This window comes from Manis pentadactyla, chromosome 5 (genome assembly GCF_030020395.1).
Source record: "Manis pentadactyla isolate mManPen7 chromosome 5, mManPen7.hap1, whole genome shotgun sequence".
Taxonomy (NCBI): domain Eukaryota; kingdom Metazoa; phylum Chordata; class Mammalia; order Pholidota; family Manidae; genus Manis; species Manis pentadactyla.
The window spans coordinates 153,152,280-153,176,131 of record NC_080023.1 but is presented as its reverse complement, the minus strand read 5'-3'; the positions used below and the strand labels follow the sequence as shown (position 1 = coordinate 153,176,131).

The following is a 23,852-nucleotide window of genomic DNA, read 5'->3' as shown; positions in this document are numbered from 1 at the left end:
ACAGCCCCCAGTATGTCCATGTCCTAATTTCTGGAACCTGTGAAAATGTTACTTACATGGTAAAAGGGATTTTGCAGATATGATTCAGTCAGGAATCTGGAAATGGGGAGATTATCGTGGACTATCTTGGGGGGCCCAATGTAATCAAGAGGGTCCTTATAAGAGGAGGTAAGAAGGTCAAAGTCAGTACAGTTGACCCTTGGGCAACCCCAGGGTCATGGGTGCCAGCCCCCTGTGCGGTCACAAATCCATGTATAACTTGACTGCCCCCAACTTAATATGAATAGCCTACTGTTGACTGGAAGCCTTACCAATAACATAAACAGCTGATTAACATACATTTTATACATTATATGTGTAATATATACTGCATTCTTACAATAAAGTAAACTAGAGAAAATAAAATGTTTTTTCAGATCATCACAAATCTCCAAAGAACTTTCCAATATATTTACTGGAAAAATCTGTGTATAAGGACCTGTGCTGTTCAAAGCTGTGGTAGGATATGTGAAAATGGAAACATGAGGTTGGAGAGATGTGAGAAAGGGGTCATAGAACGCTGGTGGCCTCCAGAAGCTGCAAAGGGCAAATAATTGGATTTGAAGCCTCCAGAAGGAACTAAACCTGCTGACACGTTGACTTGAACCCAGGGAGACTGATTTCAGACTTCTGATTTCCAAAACTCTAATAAATTTATCTTGTATTAAGCCACTTAGTTTGGGGTAAGTTGTTATAGCAGCAATAGGAATCTAATACACATAGCTTCCCATAGACCAGAAACACAAGTGTTTAAGTCCTTGACCACACTTCTGCCATTTTTGGGGGCTGTGTGACCTTGAGCAAGTCTTCAGCCTGTCTCTACATAGGATTTTGAGGAGGTTAAAATTATCACATGAATAACAATTGACCATACATGCCAGCCATGGTTCTAAGAGCTTTAGATGAATAAACAATGAATGAAATATGAATAAATATTCATTATAATGAATTATAATTACGTGAATTATAATAGATTATAATATTCATTATAATGAGTGAATGAGTAATGCCACAAAGTAGAGCTTTTGTATCACCATCATTTTACAGGTGAGGAGACTGAGGTCCAGGGACCTCACCTGCAGTCTTGCAGCTAATAAGTGGCAGAGCCTGGATTCACACCCAGGAAGCATGCTCCAGGCCTCACTCTTAGCCATTCTGCCCAGCCAAGGGGAGGCTGGCTTGGCAGGTACTAGGTGGGGTGGGGCAGAATTCAAGAAGTAGCAGGATGGGATTCAGGGCATCTTGCTGCAAGTTTTATTAAATTGGCTTCACTTGCCACTGTACTGCTAGCATGAAAGTGGACCAGGTTCACCATCCTGCCCCATAGGTCTACCATTGTTTCTTTGGTTTCTCTGCCCCTGTCTGCAGGGTGGACCAGCCCAGTCCCTCAGCTGTCCTGGGCACAGTTGGAGTGGAGAAGTCAGGGGCTGGGTACAGCTTTGCCTTCTTGTCCTATTTCTTTTCCCCTGAGAGCTTGAAGAGAGCTGGCTGAGTAGGAGGAAACCTGGGAGCCTTAACATTTACAACCTGAAACCCTGATTTTGAGTGGCGTTATCCCAGCCACCTTCAGGCTTCACCAATTCAGACACCTAGAAGGTGAGCAGGAGCCTTTGATTAACATCCCCAAAACCGTTTGCTCAGGGTACTTTATATGGTTTACTTGATTGATCAGAACCCAGCAGTTTTGAGTCTAAACGTGTTAGTAACGGTGCACTCTGTGTGAAATCTGAAATCACCAGACTCCTTACTCACATTCATTCCTATCAGACAATTCGCCTCAGCTGATGCCAGTTTGAATTATGTGATGTTTTCAGGTACTGTTTTGCCTTCTGTGCAACAACCTGGCAGACAGCCACCCTCACCACACAGGAATTTTGGGAAATAGGTTGCCAACATCGAAACTTCCAAATGCTTCAAATGAGCTATTTAAGTGGAGTCCCAGAGGAGGCCGACCTGGGGCTCTTCCTGTGGCCTGTTCTACCCCCTCCTTATGGAGGGAGATGGCATCAGGTTTGTGGACAAGATACCTTGTGACGGACACTTTAAATAATACCAGCCAGTGAAGATCAGGCTTCCACAGGATGTTGTTTTCTGGAGACCATAACCACGCAGGGCTGCTTCCACTGACCTAAGTGGGCAACTACTGGGGCTGAGAAGGCTCAAATCAGGCTTGTGCATAGGACAGACCCAAACCTGGCAGCCACGGTGGGCTGGGTCAGTCGTTCAGCCCTTCCTAGGACATTTTCCGAGGGAGGGATGGTGGCCAGTCTTGCGTGGATCACCCCTGCAGGGCGAGACAGGGTGGGGAGGGCTGGCTTCACCTTTGGTGGTCTCGCTGTCCCGGATCATGAAGGAGCCCAGCACGTTGCCGGGGGCCAGGAGGTGGCGCTCCGCATCCTTCCGGCTGATGCCCTTGAAGAACCACCTGGTGGAAAGCGACAGGGGAAGCGTGTGAACCCAGGGTGGGTAGTCCTGTCCCGCTCGCATAGGCACCAGGATACAGAAGCTTCCTGTAGCTTCCAATTTTCCTCACAGATTCTTTTGGGAAAAATAACTGTTCTCTGATCTTAGAACGGACATCTTATCAGGAGTGAATCCTGTTTGCTGAGACTGAAACTTATGCAATGGGGGGAGCTCTTAATAAGAAAAATAACACAGCATTGCCCATAGGTCATTCCAATGCCACCCAGTAAAAGGGATGCGGTGATGGGCAGAAAGACCGAACAGATACACACAGCAATCTTAACCAACTGTGGCCAAAATCTTACTTTTGCAAACTTGACAAGCACACATGAGCATCCTCTCATAGCCTTAGGGGCACATGTGAGTGAGGGCCTGAGCATCATTAACCTCACAGTTTATCCCCTTTTGTGTATACAGCATGGAATATAAAGTTGGCATGAATTTTTAAGCTAAAATGTGAGATTTATCATATCATTGGGGCTTTTCTTTTTTCTCCTTGAATATTTGGGATATTGGGTGGAAAAGTCCAAGCGGTGGCAGCCAGATCCATTCCTGTTCTCAGTAGAGTGAGGAGTGGTTCATGTACTTTGATGGGAAAAGCCCCAGACCAGAGGTTAGCAGGCCTCAGCCCAGCCACAAAACTGCAGTGTGACTTTGATCAAGTCACTTTCCCTCTCTGGACCTCTGTTTCCTCTGTACCATATGGGGGAGAAAGACAGTTTTCATTGAGCTCTTGTTATCTACCCAACAACTTTATGGAAACATGCCCTTATTGTCCCCATTTTATAGATGAGGAAACCGAGGAACAGAGAGAGCAAGTAACTTGCCTGTGCCACACAGCTGGGAAGCGGTGGAGGTAGGATTCAAATCCAGGCAGTTTTATACCACTTTCCATGCCCTTAATCACCATGCCACACTGCCCACCTGCCTTCTTTGCTTTCGTTTTATGAAGTGATTTATGAACATCCAAGCAATGTTACAGAGTACACAGAAGAACTGTCTTCCTGGCACTCCCACCCCTAGGAAGTCATCCCACAGGTCTTGCACAAGGAAGAAACAACATATACACAGAGATTCACTGTCATATGAGGCTGGAAGCAGCTCAAATGATCACTGATAGGGGTGGTGGGCACCTACGTGATGGACACTCTGTACCTGTACAAGGAAGGATGTTCTAGGTGCTGCAGGGAAGATCTGAACAAACGGTGCAGAACAGTGTGTGGATTATCTACCACTTGTGTGAAATAACGGCAGATATATGTATTTTCTTATAGAAGCCTAAAGCATTTGGGAGGACTGCAAGAAACTGGTTGTTTTGGGTGAAGGCAAAGTGGCTGATTGGGGAGAGGGTGGAGGGAAGACTCTTTTCGCTCTTTATTCTCAGTCCTTCCACACCATTTGCATTTTGCAACATTGGAAGTATTGCCTATTTCAAGGCTGGGGAGGGCATTTTGAAACATTGGAATTTTTGCCTATTTTAAGGCCGGGGAGGAAGTAAGATTCTCCCACTCTGATTCCCAGTGTCCCAGCTGCCCTGCCTAGGGGCACTCTCTGTTAGAAGTTTCTTGCTTCTGTGAGTGCCCTGCGAATTGGATAGTGACGTTTAGGTTGGTGTTTCTCAGGTGTGTCCTTAGACCAGCTGCATCAGCCTCACCTGAGAAATAGAAATGCAAATTCTGAATCGGCTAGTTGGGGAGTGGGGCCTGGAAACCAGCATTTTAACCAGCCCTCTATGTGATGCTGGTGCCCTCAAGTTTCAGAACCACCCATTTAGGGTATGCCCTCTGTTCTCAAATGATACCCCACCGTGCATGTGTTCTGCACCCTGCCCTTGCCACTTAGCAAGTATGTTGCCTTTGGGGTGAGCCTCCTCCAAGGCTGCTACGAGGTGCCAGGTGCAGAGCAGAGAGTCTGGGAGGGTTTGGAGGCCAGAACACCATCTGCCTCAGGAGAAAGCCTAGAAGGAGAGAGAAGCAGCCAAGACCCCCTGCAGCATGTAGGGAGTATGCTGAGGGGAGGTCCCAAGCAGAAGGATCAGCAGTAGAAGAGGGGGCTTCCTCGTGGCCACTAAAGGGGAGACTTCACAGGGCAAAGAGATTTCGTGTGCACTAACAAGGGGGTGACTTTAAGATGGGAAAGACCCAAACATGTTCATTTGTAGTAGGTAAGCATTCCTTCTAAACCCTCAGCTATCTAGACAGAGGGAAGAGGCAGAGGAGATAAAACCATGGGGACTGGCATCTTTCACCTTTTTGACTGGCTGGTTCTGAACTGGATCTATTGCTACCCTGCAGTGTGGTCACCCTTTCACTTGTCAGTCTCACCCACCACGCTGAACATCTCCAGGTGGGAACCCCATGTGAGTCATCTAGTATCCCGGGAAGAGGGCTGTTGGGTGCTCAAAATGTATCTGTTGGATGAATGAATGAATGGAGTATAACTATTTATGTTTTCAAAGTCAAGCTGGACACAAAGAAGAACCTGCAGCCAAGAATGATGGGTTACAGGGAGCTCCTTGAGGGTAAGGCTGTGTCTTATTTGTTCTTGCAGCCCCCTGTCTGGCACTAGGCCTTGTGAGGTGTAGCCCATCTTTGTTGAATGAATCAAACAGGGGTGACTGGCCAGGAATGGGTGGGCTCACTTCTCAGAAGACCATCTTGGCATGACAGTGTAGTTCAGGCAGTGAACATTTATTGAGCACCTACTACATGCCAGCATGTGCCAAGGATGCAGCAATGGACAGACAAGGTCCCTGACCTCAGGTGCTCCATTCTAGCTGGAGAGGCAGACAGTGAACATGTGAACAACCAAAGAACATACATGGTTTTTGCCGGTGAGAAGTGTTCAGAAGGGAAGCAAACAAGTTTCCATGAGAGAGAGAGTTACAGAGGGGACCCTCTTTAGACAGGGTGGTCAGGAAGTCCTCTCTGAGACCCAAAGGATGAGAAAGAGCGAGCCAGGCAAAGAGCCCCAGGAAGAGTGTGCCAAATAGTGGGAGACGGTGAGCGCGAAGGCCCTGAGGGGGGAATTTGCTCATCTTCCTTCTGGAGGGCAGGAAAATGGAATACTTACTCCTCTGTCTCCAGAGTGTCAGCACGGGCCACGTAATTGCTTGGGATATAGCCTTCTTTCTGGGTGGCCAGGGATCGAGCCCTCCACCATTCCCCAGACCTGAGGGACAGGAGGGAACACACGGGTCAGGAGGGCAGAAGGACTCTCCTGATCCTCTTGGGCCCCCTAGCCTTGGTCTAGAATACCCCCAGCCCCAGGAAGCTGGGAGGGTGGAGGGCAGGACCAGTACTGTCCCAGCCCCTAGCACATACCCCATGATTAGGGTAGAGATCTTTACAATAGACCCCTCTACATAGCCAAGGATCACAGCCCACAGACCCACTCTTTTTCCTTGGATATATTACTCTGGCCTTCCTAGCCACACCCAAGGCAGGGCCCTGCCCATGGCAAACTCACAGTGGTTTAGCTAGGGCCAAGAGCGCCAGGGAGTGAGCTCAGGAGTCTGAGCAACATGACCAGTCCCATTCCTAGGTCCTAGGGCATAGCGGACACTACACCCACTGCTGGTGAAACTAGGGGATCGGAGGTAGCAAACTCAGAGGTCCAGGGGTTTCTGAGTGCAGTCACCTCAACAGGGTCCACTCCATAGGTAAGCCTGTAACTAAATCTCAAGAGCTTGAGGAAAGCCCTCCTGAGAAAGTACCCTCACCATTCATCCCTGCCTGGGTGTGCACCACTGTGAGTACACAACCCTCTTTACTGCGGCCTTCATCCACATTAACAGCAAACCCTTCCTCTTCTAGCATGACCAGGTTCTTGTGAGTCATTGACACCTTAGTATAAGATAGTACATCAGGTTCTTTACTAAAGCACAGAAGAGAGTATAATTGAGTATTGGACATAGGTATATTTTAGAGGGAGTGGGATGGGGACTCACTCCTCCAGGACCACCATCTGGTCCCCCTTCTGGAAACTGAGGTCTTCATGGTGAATGGCATCATAATCATATAGGGCAATCACGATGATGTCCTCAGAACCAGCTGGAAAGAAAGACACATGGGATGGTGAGGCTTTATCTGAGCACCCTCACAGCCCTGGGTATTTCCCATTCCAACACCTGGCACCCAGTCCAAGACCCACTGATGTGTCTGTCATGGTGTAAGTAAGCATCTTGCCATACTGGGTGTGATTCTAGAGTTTAAAGCTAAAGGTGTTTTGTTCATGTCGCTGAACAGTATTATAGAAACATAGTAGCCTGTATGAAGTACTTTGGGGGCAATTTAGAGGATTTTCAAGGGTAGTTTTGACTGTTTGGGATTTTTGCCTTAAGCTCTAAGAACCTTACCTGATCTTCTACATACCAGAAGATTCTACCCCACGTGTTTGCCAAATACTTACCCTCCGTAGGTCCTGATGGGTTACCATTGCTGATGTCAGGCCGCTGTGGGAAAGAAATGGGAGAAGGGAATAAATCCAATGGTGTGTGGGAAACCATGAAGGTCTGTGTCAAAAAGGACACCCAAGAGCATCTCATCCCAGCTCTGTGCATCATGGGAGGAGGCCAGAGAGGGCTGAGGAGAGGCCCAAGTTCACACAGCACATTAGGGGCACAGCCATGGCAAGGCTCCAGGTCTCCTGGGTTGTGGCCTTCAGCCTTGTACATACGGGGGACACTGGCTTGTCCCTTGCCCTGATGCACATTGAGGGGGTTGGTCTAGATCAGTGTTTGCCAAGATCTGTTTGCAGAAACTGTCTTTATGTACAGTCTCGAGTATACAGGCTCTGTTGTATATGTGAAAGAACCTAAGTGTTCATCCAAAGGCGTACTGGCACCTACACTGTGGTGCTCGAAGCAGCCCTTGTAAGAGGGAGGTGGAGCTCTATTCTTGACACCACTAGACCTCGAAGATACACTGTCAAGTGAGCAAAGCTAGTTCTTCAGAAAGATAAATATGATACATTTATATAAAATGCATACACACATTCTAAATACTTTCTGTGGACACATACTATATATGTGTGAGTGTAAATTCATGGAAAAAGGTTTGCAAGGATCAACCCCAAACTCCCCACTCTGGGGAGGGGGACATTGGTCAGAAGAAACTGTAGCCTTAATTGCAATTGGTGATTTTTCTTCTTAAAGGGAATATATTCGTGTCACACACTTATAAACATTGCTTCAAAGAAACAGGTTAGAGAAACACTGAGATGGTCAAAGAATGGTAACAACTACTGCTACTGGTCCTGTCATGTTCATTACTGGTGCTCTGGTTGACACCTCTATTCCCACCGACTACCACAGTAGGCTCCCCTGACTACCACAGCGCCCCTAACTAGTGGGGCTGCTACCTGGCAGCCGCTGCCCCCACGCCTCCTCCTGCTGCAGTTCCCACCGTTACTGCTCTGCTGCCCTTGGCACTCGGCTCCCACCTGCTTTTCTCACTCTTTCTGCAACAACCTTGGCACCTGCGCTGCTCAAGTGTGAGCCCTGGCTCTACCCCTTACTAACCACGTGGCCTTTGGCAACTTATTTAATATCTGTGTCTCATCTGTAAAAAACGGGTATAATAAAAACTGTGACCTGCAATAGGATTACTGTGAGGATGGAAGGTGTTAATTGTGGTAAAGCACTGAGGACAGAGCTTGGTTCGTTGTAAGCTCTGCATAAGTGTAAGGTAAGTACCTTGTGTCTCGTATTACCACTTCTGTTATTGCCTACTTCTGCCATGTTCCTGCTGCTCTTGTGTTATAACCCCACTAGTGTTGCTGTTGCTATTATGACCGTCCTTGTCATTATTGTCATTGCTGTAACATTGATGCTACCACCACCACCATTGTTTCAACTGCTGTTGTTACTAGTCTGCTCACTCATTATTCTCAGCTCTGGTTATGTGACCGCACAGCCCGACGTGCCCACTGGGATCTGGTCGCTGGAGCCCAGGCTCATGGGAAGCATGACAAGAAGTGACTTCCTTGTCCTGGGTGCTCAGTGCAGATTATCCTGGATAGTCAGGGATGCTGGTGACTGGTCAGCCCCACTGCACTGCAGACACACCCTGCTTGCCCCTGGGAAGAAAGAAGGCTGCTCCGGCAGTATGGGGCAGTCCCCTTGGCCACTGGACTCCCCACTTCTTTCTTCACTCACCCGCTTGCCGGTGGATGTGGGATCAGGCACATACACGGGGCTGTGTAGGTTGCTGCTAGGCTCGGTTTTTGAGACCTTGCCTCCATCTCGGAGGAACCTGGACTTCACACACCCCATCCTGCAGCAGAGTAAAGGGAAGTGAGTCTGGCTTGCCCTGAGCCCCACGCAGGGGAGTCTTCCACGCTGAGTTCCAGGCCCCCTGCTCCCAGCCTGGCTCCCCATCGCCTTCCCTGTCTTATCACCCACTGCCAGCCCTGCTTACTCTGCCTTCGCCCCTTCTGGGCTTCCCCATGTCCACGACTGCCATGCACCTGCCTAGAGCTGACAAACTCTCATAGTCGTGCTACAAGGACTCCTGCAATGGGGAGTTTACTCAGAGAATAAATCATGAGGATCATCAAAATTCACCAGGTAGAGCCTTGGAGCAGCGTCGGCTGGTGGGCATGGCCCGCCCTGGGGTCAAAGCCTGAGCTGACGCTCGGCCCCTCCACACCACCAGCACCTCGCTACAATCCCCCTCACTTATGCTCCCCACTTTCACTTCTTCATCAACAAATTGGGGATAATAATGAAACCTCCTCACAGGGTGTCAGAAGGATGAGAAAGCAAGGGGTGAGGAAATACTCAGCATAGGGTCAGGCTCAGAGTAAACAGTAAAGTAAAACTGTGCTATTACTATATACAGGCAGACCTCAGAGATATTTCAGGTTCCAGACCACCGCAATAAAGCAAAGATCACAATGAAGAGAGTCACGTGAGCATTCTGGTTTCCCAGTGCTTATAAAGCTTATGTTTTCACTATACTGTAGTCTATTATGTGTGCAATAGCATTATGTCTAAACAATGTACATACCTTAATTAAAAAATATTTAATTGCTAAAATATGCTAACCATTATCTGAGCTTTCAGTCATAGTTTTTTTGCTGGTAGAGGGTCTTGCCTCAGTGCTGATGGCTGCTGACTGATCAGGGTGGTGGCTGATGAAGGTTAGGGTGGCTGAGGCAATTTCTTAAAGTAAGACTACAGTAAAGTTTACCATATTGATTGACTCTTTCATGAACAATATTTCTGTAGCATGTGATACTGTTAAATAGCATTTTACCCAGTAGAACTTCTTTCAAAATTGGAGTCAACCCTCTCAAATCCTGCCACTGCTTTTATTTATTTATTTAATCATTGATATACAATCTTACGATGGTTTCAACCATAAACAACACAGTGGTTTCAACATTCACCCATATTATCAAGTCCTCACCCCCTCTACTGCAGTCACTGTCTATCGGTGCAGTAAGATGTTACAGAGTCATTAATTATCTTCTCTGTGCTACACTGCCTTCCCCGTGACCTACCTATACTGTGAGTGAGAATAGTAGTGCCCCTTAATCCCCTTCTCCCTCCCCACCCACCCTGCCCAATCCCTCCCCTTTGGTAACCACTAGTCCATTCTCAGTGTCTGTGAGTCTGCTGCTGTTCTGTTCCCTAAGTTTTGCTTTGTTTTTATATTCCACAAATGAGTGAAATCCATTTGGTATTTGTCTTTCTCCACCTGGCTTATTTCACTGAGCATAATACCCTCTAGATCCATCCATGTTGTTGCAAATGGGAGGATTTCTTTTCTTTTTATGGATGAATAATATTCTCTTGTGTATATGTACCATATCTTCTTTATCCATTCATCTACTGATGGACACTTAGATTGCTTCTATATCTTGGCTATTGTAAATAGTGCAGTGATAAACATAGAGGTGCATATGTCTTTTTGAATCAGGGATGTTGTTTTCTTCAGGTAAATTCCTAGGGGTAGAATTACTGAGTCAAATGATATTTCTATTTTTAGTCTTTTTGAGGAACCTCCACATTGCTTTCCACAACAGTTGAACTAATTTACATTCCCACCAAGAGTATAGGAGGGTTCCCTTCTCCACATCCTCGCCAGCATGCTGTTGGTATTTTGATAGGGATCGCGTTGAATCTGTAAATGGCTTTAGGCAGGATCTGCCACTGTTTCATCACTAAATTTATGTAATATTCTAAATCCTCTGTTGTCATTTCAACAATCTTCACAGCATCTTCAACAGGAGTAGATTCCATCTCAAGAAGATCTCCATCTCAGGAAGCCACTTTATTTGCTCATCCATAAGAAGTAACTTCTCATCTGTTAAACTTTTATCATGAGATTGTAGCAATTCAGTTACATCTTCAGGCTCCACTTCTAATTCCATTTCTCTTGCTATTTCCACCACATCTACAGTTACTTCCTCCACTGATATACTGAACCCCTTAAAGTCATCCATAAGGGTTGGGGTTTCTTCCAAATTCTTGTTAATGTTGATATCTTGGCATCTTCCCATGAATCACGAATGTTCTCAATGACATCTAGAATGATAATCCTTTCCAGAAGGTTTTCAGTTTATTCTGCCCAGAATGTACTTCCTAAATAATAAGACTTGAAAGTTGAAATTACTCTTTGACCCACGGACTGCAGAATGGATACTGTAGCAGGCATGAAAACAACATTAATGTCATTGCCGTCTCCATCAGAGCTCTTGGGTGACCAGGCGCATTGTCAGTGAGCAATAACATTTTGAAAGGAATCTTTTTCTGAGCAGTAGGTCTCAACAGTGAGCTTAAAATATTCAGTAAACCATGTTGTAAACAGATATGCTGTCATCCAGGCTTTGTTGTTCCACTTACAGAGCTTAGGCACAATAGATGTAGCATAGTTCTTAATGGCCCCAGGATTTTTGAAATGGCATATGAACATTGGCTTCAACTTAAAAATCACCAGCTGCATTAGCCCCTGACAAGAAAGTCCGGCTGTCCTTTGAAGCTTGAAGCCTGCCATTGACTTCTTTCCAACAGTGAAGGTCTGGATGGCATCTTCTTTCAGTAAAAGGCTCACTTTGTCTACACTGAAAATCTGTTGTTTAGTGTAGCCATCTTCATTAATAACTTGCTGAAGCTTCTCCATCAGCACTTGCTACTTTACTTTGCACCTTTATGTTATGGAAATGGCTTCTTTCCTTAAACCTCATGAACCAACCTCCACTAGCTTCCTCACCTCTCTCAGCCTTCATACAATTGTAGAGTTAGGGCTTGCTGGGAATTAAGCTTTATCTTAAAGGAATGTTGTGGCTGGTTGATCTTCTATCCAGACCACTAAAACTTTGCCCATATCAGCAATAAGGTGCTTTCGCTTTCTTATCATTTGTGTATTCACTGAAATGGCACTTTTAATTTCCTTTAAGAATTTTTCCTACACATTCACAACTTGGCTAACTGGTGGTGCAAGAGGCCTAGCTTTCAACCTGTCTTGGTTTTGACATTCCTTCTTCACTAAGATGAATCATTTCTAGCTTTTAATTTACAATGAGACAGTAAGTCTTCCTTTCATTTGAACACTCCCTTCTTTCCCTTCCTTTGAGGCCATTGCAGGGTTATTAATTGGCCTAATTTCAGTATTGCTGTGTCTCAGGGAATAGGGAGGCCCAGGAGAGGGAGAGGGGTGGGGGAACAGCCAGTCAGTGGAGTGGTCAGAACACACACATTTATATATTAAGTACTCAGGTTTGGATTGTGGTTCTGACTGGCTGCGTAGCCTGGGGTAAGTTACAGGGTCACTTCCTGGGTGAGTTCCTGGGGTCACTTCCTCTCTCTGAGCCTCATTTTCTTCCCTGGAGAATAGGAGACACTTACTTCTCAGTCTTGGCCTGAGATCCTGCGTGACAGGGATGTGAAAGGCTTTTAAAAACCTCTGAACACACGTTTCTTATCTATGTGGCTCAAACCAGGCTGTGTGAGCAGAAGGGGCCCATGCAGCCCCGGAGGAGTCTAGAACTGCCGACCCCTGGCAAAGACACTTCCTCAGGCCTCCGCTAAACGCCGGGAACCTGAAACTCACGCCTCGCCCCCAGCTTCTGCTGGCGCTGCACGGGAGGGAAATGAGAAAGGTCATTGCCTTTCTCCCGCCATGACTGTTTCCCACAGTCATGGTGCTGGCTGTGGGGCCTCCGTGCCCCCTGCAGACCCCGAGTCCAGCCCAAGGGGGAGAGGCCAGCACCCTGCCTGGACATCGTGTGGAGTGGTTTTCTAGGAGTCTTTATGCTCAAGCAGAGGCCTTCGAGGGCTGGGGGTGAGGAGCCCTGGATTCTGTTTCCACCTCTGCCGCAAGCTCACTGCATGACCTTAGGCAAGTCCCAATCTCTCTCTGACCTTCATTTTCCCCAAATAGAAAGCAAGAGACTGGATGATAATCTCTCTGAAGAACACCTCTGTAGTTCTTTGCTGCATAGCATCTGCTCCCCCTTATTCTGCCAACAGCTCCCCCCAGTTTCCTCTGGGAACCACTTCTTCCCCATTCTCAATTCCTGGATTGAAGTGCAGCTGACTTTAACCCCTGGCTGTAGGGGTGGGTCTGTGATGGAGTCCGGCTAATCAGATTTGCAGTAATAGAAGCAGGGAAGGACATGTGACTCAGTCTGGGCCAATGAGATTCATCCATTGGCCTTGGCTGGAAATGAGGCTTGCAGTTACAAAGCCGAAGCAAGACATGGAGAAATACAGACCCCCAAGCCCTAGGATCCAGCCCCGTCTGAAGGTGATGTGCTCACGGACTTGCCAATAACCTCCCTTTTCTGCTTAAGCCTGTTTGAGTTGGATTTCTGCCCACTGAAACCTCAGAGTCTTTCCCAGTGCAGAGGAAATTCTTATAAGGGACTGTAATTCATACTTAAATGTAAATGACTCATGACAAATACTTCTTTGATAGCAGGTTTTTATAGAAGAGAAAGAGGGTACTAGGTCCATTAGAATAGGTGAGGACGTGTAGAAATGGACCTCATAAAGCTTATGTCATGGAAGCCATGCCTAGAAAGTTCCTGGCATGTATTAGGCCCTCCATATACACTGGTGGAGTGAATGAATGTATTGTCCTCAACCCTCTACAGGCCTGAACATGCATGGCTGAAGTCAGCAGGACCAGAACTATGAACCAGTTTTTCAGATAGGGAAATGGAGGCCTATGGCAGAGAGGGTCCTCGGGGTCAGTAGCAGGTAGAAAGTGAACCCAGCTGTCCTGCCTCTTATCCTCCACTGGGGTCAGCCCCAGAGGCTGCAGGGGTGGGGGGAGGTGAAGGAGGGATGAGGAACCCCAACAGGAAGCTCAGGAAGGCAGACTGCCAGGGGCCCAGGGCTCAAGACTGTCCAGTTAGAGGAACTTTCCCTTCTCGGAACAGCTCAGGCATGGGGGTTGGGGAAAAAGTCTTTCCCCATCAAGGGCCAATTCCTTTAAGAGTTTCAGGGGTGCAGAGCCCTACAGCTCCCTGTCCTCAGGTTTCCTGTCTTCTGAATGAACCACCCAAACCCCCAAGTGACTGGTATTCCTAATGGTCATTTGGGGGTCACCCTGACTCCCCATCTCTCTCCTTTCTGACCCTCAGCTTCTTTCTGATCAAAGAGCTCAAAACTCTGACTTTGCAAACAGGAAGGGATTGAAGAGACCTTTGTTACACAGGTGGGAGCAGCTGCCCCAGAGAAGGTGTTGTGCCTTGGTTTACACAATATCAAGTGACAGAGTAACTGACACACTGAAGGGCAGCTCGGGGCCTATGGTCCTTTGCCTGACTGGGCCAGAGTGCTGAGATGCATGTGTTCCAGATACTTGTTCCAAACAGGTAGTGGATTCTTAGCATGTTCATTGTTCATCTCTGGGTCACCTCACTTGATTGTCTCACCTGACGTACTCCAGAATTCAGCAGTAATTGTGTATCTCCTTAGAATAATTTTATCTCTAAGGTAGGCAGAGGGGCAGGGAAGTTTGGAGAATTTAAGATAGGATTTGAAATCAGAAAGAGCTGGCTTTGAATCCCCCTTCTGCCCCCTACAAACAAATGAGTCTTTTAAAAATATAAGTCAGGTCACATCTCTCCTTTACTTAGGCTTCCTGGGGCTCCCCTCTTCTTTGGAATAAAAACTGAGGTCCCCTCTCTGACTAGCAAGGCTCTATGACCTGGGCTCCCCTCAACCTCACAATCCTGTCTCCCACCAGCCGTCCCTTGATTTTTCCATTCCAGCCACACAAGTCTCTTGTTACTCCACAACTCACCAACTGCTCTTCCACCTCAGGGTCATTGTACATGCTACGTTCTGGAATGTTCTTCACCCAGAAAGCCTCTTTCACTTCAGCCCAGTCTCTTTGCTGATGGCACTTTCTCAGAGAGGTCTTCCTTCATCACCCTGGTTAAGATAATAATACCTGCCCCCAACTCCCATCACTTTCTAGCCCCTTCCAAGGTATATTCATGGCTTTAGCTGCCACCTGATGCGGCGGCCATGAAGATGGGCCTCTCAGATTCCAGCTGCAGAGAGTGGAGTTAGCCAGTGGTCCAGCTGCTGTGCTTTGAAGTCCAGCACTGTACCGTGGGCTGCCCCCAGCCAATGACTGAGTGTAGCAGGGGTACGGGGGCAGGCCTCTGACAAAAACTTTGGCAAAGGGCTCCTTGATAGCCTTGCTGAGCTTGGAAGTGCACTGCAATCTAAGGCACTGTCACCTTTGCTTCCTTCCCTTCGTCACCTGGAGTCAGATCTGCTGGTTCCCCTAGCCTCTCCTACTTTCTCCCACATGCATTCCCGCTAAGAAATTCCTTGCACATTTAATCTCTCCAAGAGTCTGCTTCTCAAAGGACCTGAACTAACACACCTAATGTATCACATATGGATTTATTATCTCTCTCTCCATAGAATAGTTTCAGGGGTGCAGGAGACATGAGGGTAATGGTTGTTTTGTACACTGTTGTATCCGTGTGTAAAACTAGGACACCATAGATGCTCAATATATTCTTGAATAATTGGATGAAGTTCCCTTCAGTTTCCTGGGTGCCCCAGTTTCCCCCACCTAAACAATAGTTATGAATGTGTGCTTCAACTGAGAAGGCTCTCTGTGTTTATCTCTGCTTGGAAAGGAACAAAGTCTCTTCTACACAGGAGGTGAGTGGAGGTTGGCCTCTTCAGAGAACATGGTGGTCAGTTCACCCCAGGGGCAACTCTTCTAACCTCCCATCATGCTCCAATGTCAATTACTCCCAAATTTGTTCCCCATGACAGGAAACCTCAAAGGTGCAATAACACCTGCTCTGACCCTTTTATAGTTACTTTTCTGTTTGGGAGGGTATGCATTTTGGTTTTAAGATGACCTTTAATCCCCTTGTAAAATACTACATCATTCTTGTTAAAAAATGAAAACATTACAGATAAATCTAAGGTACCCTTGGAGTACTCCTTTTACAGGCCCTCCATGCCCGCCCCCCCCCACCTCCTCCAGGCAGCCTCAGCCTCTGCATTTACTTGCACAGATATTGCAGCAGATGAAGTTGATGTGCAGCCATAGTTCCACCCTTGACCATTTGGGAGCACTCTTACTGCACTTCCGACTGCCAGCACGTGCATCTCTTCCCCTGAGAGATTTCCCTGTGGCCGCTGGTGCCTGCTCTGCCCATGAGCTTGGCAAGTGGGAGTGTAGGGCAGTGTCATCGCCCAGGAACAGCCCTCAACCAGTAACTTACGGGAGCAAGTGGATAGATATCCCAGTTCCCTCACCGCCGGAAGGTGTTCACTGGCTCCCAAAGCCCCCAGCAGCTTGGAGCTCCAGGTGCTCACAGTGGTGACTGGCTTGACAACACGCCTTTATTGGCCACCTTCTCTCTTTATCATGCTTCCTCACTCCCCTACAAGGGTTTTCTGGGATCTGCTCCCAAACAGACTAAATAGTAGATGCATTTGAAATCTTTCCCAGGGTCTGCTTCTGGGGAAACTCAAGCTAAGACATATATGTTTATAAAAAATATGGAGTATCTGCTTTTTGTGTGTTGACATCAAGGGAATTGTACTGCCTGAACTGTGAAGTAGTAGCCTTGTTACTCCCATTTGTCAGATGAGGAAAATGAGACTCAGAGAATGAAGGAATTTGCCCAATGCATCACAACCTTGGCACTCACACTCAGGTCTCCTATGCTCTGTCACTGTTCATTCCTTGGGCAGGGATGAGGGGTTCCTGTATTCTTCTGGCTGCCCCAAAGTCTCCTGGGCCTAAGGATTTCAAGGCAGTGGTGGGAGCTCAGGCAGGTGTGTTAGAGCAAGCTCCAGGGCAGCAACATGCAGAAGGTACAGCATGCGTGGCCCCAGACACTGGCCACAAGCAAGAGCATATTTTACATTCAAGAAAAGGTTTTTTTCTGCATCATTACCCATGCCTCTGAAAATACACTAAAACTCCCAGTCCTGGGATAGGGGAAATTAGAGAAATAGGGTAGAGATCTAAGTGCTATGTGGGTTTGTTTAGAAAGGTGGAGGCTAAGACAGATTAGCCTGGAGGCTAACTTGCTGTGTAACTTCCGGACAGTTACTTACCCTCTCTGGGCCTGAAGTTCCTTTTCTATAAAAAGGGAGGCCTTGTCATGATTGGAGGGCAGGGTTTGAAAACTCAAATGGCTTCCTCATCCACATGAGGAAGGTGGTCCCAGCAAGGGTGGTGTGAACTGGATAGCTCAGGTGCAGTCTACAGGCAGCCCCTATTCAGCTTCACCAATGGTGACATGAGTGAATAGCAGAGGAGCGTGGGACACAGAGGTTCTAGTCCCAGACTGCCAACTCATTCTGTTTTTCAAAAGAAGAAAGAAATCCAGGTTTATGTAAGCTCTCTTTAAGTGTTAGCAGTTAATTTAAAAAAATCACTATGGAGGGCCAACTGAAATACACCTGTGTGTTGAAACATCTCACACAAGGGAGGGGAGAGGGTTCAACATTCCTACATTCAATATTTTGGAGGCCCTAGTATGTGCCAGGTGCCAGGTATTAAAGATATAGTGGTCTAGGAGACAGAAGATGTGTCTGTGCCATCCTAGGACTTACTTTGTAGAAGAGTTTAAAGTCCAAGCCCTGGCCATTCCCCCAGATGCAGACAATTTTCTTCTCACCCTCTGGAGTAAGGGCCCCCAGAGAACAACCCAAGTGAGGTGAGATTAAGAGTCATGCCTCCCATACCCACTAGGATGGCTATAATAATAATTTTTTAAAAAACAAAATAGCAAACGTTGGTGAGGATGTGGAGAAATTGGAACCCTTGTACATTGCTGATGGGAATGCAAAATGGTGGAAAACAATTTGGTAATTCCTCAGAATGTTAAACATGGCTCAGCAATTCCACTCCTAGGTATATGCCCAGGAGAACTGAAAACAGGTACTCAAATACATGTACATGCATGTTCATAGCATCACTATTCACAATAGTCAGGAGGTGGAAACAACCCAAATTTCTAACTCCAGATGAATAGATAAGCATTGTGGTATATATACACACACAGTGAATATTATTCAGCCATAAAAGGGAATGCAATACTGATACATGCTACAACGTGGATGAACCTTGAAAACATTTTGTTAAGTGAAAGAAGCCAGACACAAAACGCCACATATTGTATGATTCCATTTGCATGACATATCCAGAATAAATTAATCCATAGATACAAAAAGCAGGTCAGTGGTTGCCAAGGACTGGAGGGATGGAGGAACGGGAGTAACTGCTTAATGGATACGGTATTTCTTTTGGGAACTACATAGAGGTAGTGGCTGCACAGCATTGTGAATGTACTAAAGGTCACGAGATTGTTCACTTTAAAATGGTTCATATTATAATGTTATGTGAATTTCACCTCAAAAAATATTTTTGAAATTGTAACCACATAAAAGTACTCCCTAGGACAGGTGAACAAATTATGTGCAGCAAAACAGTGGACTATTATGTGGCCATTAAAAATTCAGGGATGTTTTAATGACAATGGAACACTAAGCAAATCAGAGGATTAAAGTTGTATACACAGCACTTTACTAATTAAGTTAAATAAAAAGCACACAAAAGACTATATAAAAATAAACCAAAATGCTTGTTATCTAACTTAAAAAAAAAGATTTATGCTTCTGTTGAAAGTGGCAGGCATAGACAATGAAGTGGATGAAGCAGTCCCAGGTGTAGAGAGAGCTGGGAGGTCAACGGAACCAAATTTTTCTCTCCTCTCTGCCCCACACTGCCTGGATGACCCGTCCAGGCCCCCACCATCCTCTCACACATAAGGAGAGGGTCACAGATGCCCCCTCTGGAGAGTCATCCAGCCTCTTGGCATTTTCTCCAAGAAACTCCTGCACATGTGGTCACGGCTGCACATCCATGATGGACCCAGCAGTATTGTTTGTTTCAGTGAACAACCCAAATATTCATCAACAGGGGAATGAGAAAGTAGGGTGGCCACCTGACGGGACACTCTGCTTAGAGATTAACCTAGACCTCTGTTTCTCATCCTGGCTAGAGCCCAACAGCTTAATGATAAGAAGGCAGGAGGAAAGCAAACTGCAGAAGAATCTCACAGTTAGAAAGCATTTATGTAGGTCTTTAAAACACATAAAAGAATTCTGTATATTGTTTAATGCATCCATATGTATGTAATACATTTATAAAAGTACAGCCTGGAAGGCCTGTAATTCATGACATTGGTTGCCTCTGGGGAGACAGAAAAACAGGACTGGGAGGGAAAGAAGGTAGCAAGGCTTCCATTTTTTTGTTACTTTTGGTAATTTTATTTTTAAAATTATAAATAAATATGAAGCAAACACAACAAAATGCTAACATTTGTTAATTCTGGATGGTGGGTTCCTGGGATATTTAGTCTATTATTCTCTTTGCTTCTCTGTATTTTCCCCCCTCCCCCAGAAAAGGATAGTGCAGTGAAAGCCACGGGGTTAGGTAGCTGATATCTATTGAGGTCTTTGTGTCTGCCAAAAGTTACACCAGTGGTTCTCAAAGTGAGGTTCCTGGACCAGCAGCATTGGCCTCACTGGGGAAGGCTAATTCTCAGGGTCCTGCACCAGACCTATTGAATCAAAAACTCTGGGGTCAGAGCTCAGAAGTCTGTGTTCTGACAAGACTTATGGGTGATTTTGATGTGCTACTAAAGTTTGAGACCACTGGGCTGGACTGTTGATGGCTTTGTCAATCGTTAACATGGGGAATCTAGTAACCACAATGTTGCTCATCTAATTGTATATTAATGATACCAAAAAAAAAATAGTTAACATGTACCAATTAACAGGTAACCATGTCAGGCACTGCTCCAAGAGCATTCCTTCAGTAATTCAATCTAATATTCAAAATAATCCTGTGAGAGAGCCATTATTATTATTTTCCCATCCTAGGGTTGTGAAAACAGGTACAGAAAGGCCAAGTGCCCTGTCCAAGGCCCAGTGGGCATGTTGCTGTTGCTGTCAGAAACCGTCTTCCTTAACCACTACGCGAACAGTCTCTCACATGCATGACCTCAGCCTTAGAAGAAAGCATGAATAGCCTTGTTTGATAGATGAGGAAACGAATTCAGAGATGGATACTGACTTGCCCAAGAGCTCACAAGGAGAAAAGTGAAGGGGCAGACATCCTGTGGTCTGTCCAGGAGGTTCTGGGGTTTGACTTAGACGTGCTGGGGATCAGGGCCCCGCAAAGCAGAAGGAGGGAGCACAGCCAGCAGACCCAGCTGCAGACACGCTTGGGTGTGGCTCACACGTCACGCCTAAGGCCAGCTGTCCCCTACTCCACGACGGCCGCCAACCTGGCGTGACCTGTCACCCACCCCAACCAGGAACCGTAAGGGCCTTCCCCACCCGGGCTCCGCGAAGCCCCATCCCTTCCTTCTCGTTTTCTTTTTTTTATTTTTCAGAAGGGGAACCTGGACAGCCCAGAGAAGTGGCGGCCCGGAGCATAAAGTCCCAGGGCGGCCTGAGAGCTTCCCCTCCCCTCGAGCTTTTCCAAGTTCGCAGCTGGGCAATTCCGCCTCTCATCTGCGCACCCTCTCCGCGTCGGCCCCTCATTCCACCGCCTGTCTGCTGCTCCCCCGACGGAGCCTTCCCGGCGCACGCCAGACTGCCCTGCCCACCCCGGGGTTCCCTCCGCAGCCCGAAGACCCTCAGGCCGAGCTCCCCGGCGGGTGGCCGGGTTCCCGCGGCTGCCTCACTCACCTGGGCGCCCGCTCCTCGTCCCGCGGGCAGCCCGGATCCTCGCAGCTTGAGCGCCCCCCCAGCTCAGCAGCCCCCGGGGTCCCGGGGTGCCCGTGCTCCCGAAGGAAGACGGGCTGACTTCGGAGACGAAGAGGCTAGGGCGGTGCTCCGACGGGCTCGGGGCCGCGCGTCCTCTTGGGCCCCTCTCGCGCGGCACTGTACGCGTCCCTCCCACTTGCCTCTAGGCCTCGGCGGTGTGCGGCTGCTGGAACCAGGGACGCGCGGGGCGCCCACAGGCCATCTGGGCGCCTTAGCCGCGCCTGGAGGGACGCTAACCCCGCCCCCAAGATTCTAACCCCACCCCAAGATTTTTTTTTTTGGTATCATTAATCTACAATTACATGAAGAACATTATGTTTACTAGGCTCCCCCCTTCACCAAGCCCCCCCCGACATACCCCTTCACAGTCACTGTCCATCAGCGTAGTAAGATGCTGTAAAATCACTACTTCCCCACCCCAAGATTTTAATCCCAGTTGCCACCTCCCAGGATCCCGTCTCCTCTTCCCAGGATCCTAATCCCAGAGTTTAAGGATTTTTTTTCACACTGCCCACTCGAGGCTTCTAGCCCTGCTCCCAAGAATTTTAACCTGTCCCCCAAAGATCCTAACCCTTACCCCCTCCTCCAAAGATCCTCCCCCCTTTTTAAACCGAGTGATTTTAATGAACCGTATGTATGTACCTGAATGCAAGCAAACTCCAAGCCACAAGCATAAAACTATGACAGCTACTTCCTTTTGAACAAGAAAGTGGCAGTAAGCATCTGTGAGTGTCCCCCCTAATGGGAGAGCTCCTCCCCTGGCACTCCTCATCCAGTTTTCAGGGGAAAGGTGTCTTCTGGCCGTCTGTCATCTACCATTGCTCCTTACAAGACAGGAGTGGCAGTGACTGACACCTGCCTACAATCTAAGAATCCTGTCCAGATGCAGCAGCTAGGCAGTTCCATGTGGGGAGATGAACCTTTCATTAGGGCTAAAGGTGAATGCATGTGCTAACACAGGGCTACTGAGTCACTGACCTTTAATTAGAGAAAAATGAATGTTATTTGTCCACATTTCCACAGTTGCTTCCATGTAAAAATCAGTTTTAGAGCTCCTTTCACTAAAACATTCTGATCAAAAACTCTTGCAAAGGAAGGCTCACCTGGCCTCAAGTCTATAACCTAAAAGCAAGGAGAGACGATAGTTTTCTGCTATTAATCATGTTCAGGACATTCACAAGGGTTGAAGGGGTGGGTGTGCGAGGTCCCAGGAAACAGCACAATGCTGTCTGCACCAAAAATTCCGTGTACCGCCCAGAGCCTCAAAATGGCCAGCTGGCTGATTGTAAGCTCAATAATACTCCCATAAGTGAGCAAGCACGTGGCCTTCACGTAGTTCTTTTCATCCATCTTAAAGCAGGATAAATCCCCACAGGAGAAGTTACCTCTTCTTTTTCCATGAAAAATCGGATCCACTTGTCCTCTTCATCTCTTACATCAAAGTATTCACTGACACCCAAAATGTGGGGAATCTCATTATCCAAGTGTAAATGCTCCTCATAAAACATCTTAATCTCTTCTTCACAGTTTGGTAGTTTATTGTTGCATCCGTAAGTGATTTCTCTCTTTTCAGATCTTTTCTAATTCTGGATCATTTTCATTTTTGTCAAAATCCATCTACCAATAAAGGACCCGGGGTCCCCGCAGCTGCCCCAGGTGGAACGGCTGCCTGGCTAGGGCCGTGGGGTTGCCTCTCGGCGTCCATGGACTCCTCCGTGTACTAGACCTGCACCGTGGCCAGGCCGGGGCGCTGCGAGCCCTGGACCAGCACCCCGGCCTGTACTCCGATCCACATGGACGGCCTGACCCTGCGTGGACCCGGACCCGCACGGGAGGCATCACCTTGGCCTGCACCTAACCTGCACGGGCGGCCTGACACCCGGACCTGGACCCCAACCTTCACTCTGACCTCCAAGGGTCGCCTGAGCCCAGGACCTGCACCCCGGCCTGTACTCCGACGACCACCGGCGGCCTGCACCCGGACGGGCACAGGCAGCCTGACCTCGGCCTGCACGCGCTGCTCGGCCCGGCTGACCCACCCCAGCCCCGACGGCGCGCGCGCTGCCTTGGGGTGCAGTATGTGGGGCGTGGGGTGCGGCAGATAAATAGTCTCCCCGACTGTAGTCTAAACCCACCTCCCACTGCCAAACCGGACAACAAGAGGATTAGACCTCACTCTAAACTCTTCTAATCCGCTGTTCCAGGAAACCCAACACCCCGTCTCCCCCGCCCAAGATCCTAACTCGCCCGCAAAGTATGTTGAATCCCACCTCTGAAGAATTTTAACCTCGCCCACTGGAAGTTTCTCATTCTGCCCCCAAGGACTCTAATCCAGCCAACGGAAGGACTTTAACTCCTCTCCTCAAAGAATTCTAACCCAGTCCTCAGGATTTATAACGCGAACTCCAGGGATTCTAATCCCGCCCATGGTGATCCTAATCTCTTTCCCCCAGGATTTTAATCCCCGCTCCCATTCTAATCCGGTCCATCCAAAGATTTCAATCCTGCCTTGCAGGGATTGTAACCCTCTTATCCAAGGATCCTAATCCCACCCTCGTCCTCTCGCAGGACTCTAAGCGCCCCCAGCCCCCGCAGCCTCCTCAAGTATTCTGATCGGTTTCCCCCGCCATTCCAATCCCCTCCTCTAGCCCACCCCCTCTCCTGCGCTGGGTCCCAGGTCTTCCCGGCAGTTCTGTGAACAGCAGTTTCCGCTCTGCAGGCCCCGCGCTATTCAAACTCCATGCGAAGTTCCTCGCAGCAGAAGCGCCCTGGTGCTTTCCTGGAAGCTAAGAGGACTTGAAAACTGAGGGGCCAAGAAGTCGGGCTGGAGGGTGACACTCCCAGATGAATGTCAAGGCTGTTGTCAGAAAGAAAGGAATGTATACAAACCAATTTTATTTCTATACACTAGCAATGAACAATCTGAAAAAAAAAGGTTAAGAAAATTTCATTTACAGTATCACCAAAAAGAATATAATACTTGGGAATAAATTTAACACAAGAAGTACAACATGCTCTGAAAACTAGAAAACGTTTTTGAAAGAAACTTAAGCCCTAAATAAAG

General features: G+C 47.6%; 1 protein-coding gene across 2 annotated transcripts in view; it reads right to left on the bottom strand.

Annotated features, from left to right (window-relative positions):
• Window positions 1–21,013, bottom strand: part of HCK (HCK proto-oncogene, Src family tyrosine kinase) — a 34,085-nt gene extending 13,072 nt beyond the window's left edge. Inside the window, exons 1-7 of one of the 2 annotated variants that reach the window (XM_036924732.2) lie at window positions 20,711–21,013; window positions 17,063–17,308; window positions 8,660–8,777; window positions 6,913–6,955; window positions 6,452–6,554; window positions 5,575–5,673; window positions 2,361–2,464 (exon numbers count right to left, since the gene is read on the bottom strand). In XM_036924732.2, the coding sequence (XP_036780627.1) occupies window positions 2,361–2,464; window positions 5,575–5,673; window positions 6,452–6,554; window positions 6,913–6,955; window positions 8,660–8,776 (466 nt within the window). In that variant the 5' untranslated portion in view covers window position 8,777; window positions 17,063–17,308; window positions 20,711–21,013. The remainder of the gene's footprint in view (window positions 1–2,360; window positions 2,465–5,574; window positions 5,674–6,451; window positions 6,555–6,912; window positions 6,956–8,659; window positions 8,778–17,062; window positions 17,309–20,710) is intronic. The other variant, XM_036924731.2, reaches the window with a different exon arrangement.
• Window positions 21,014–23,852: the final 2,839 nt, after the last annotated feature.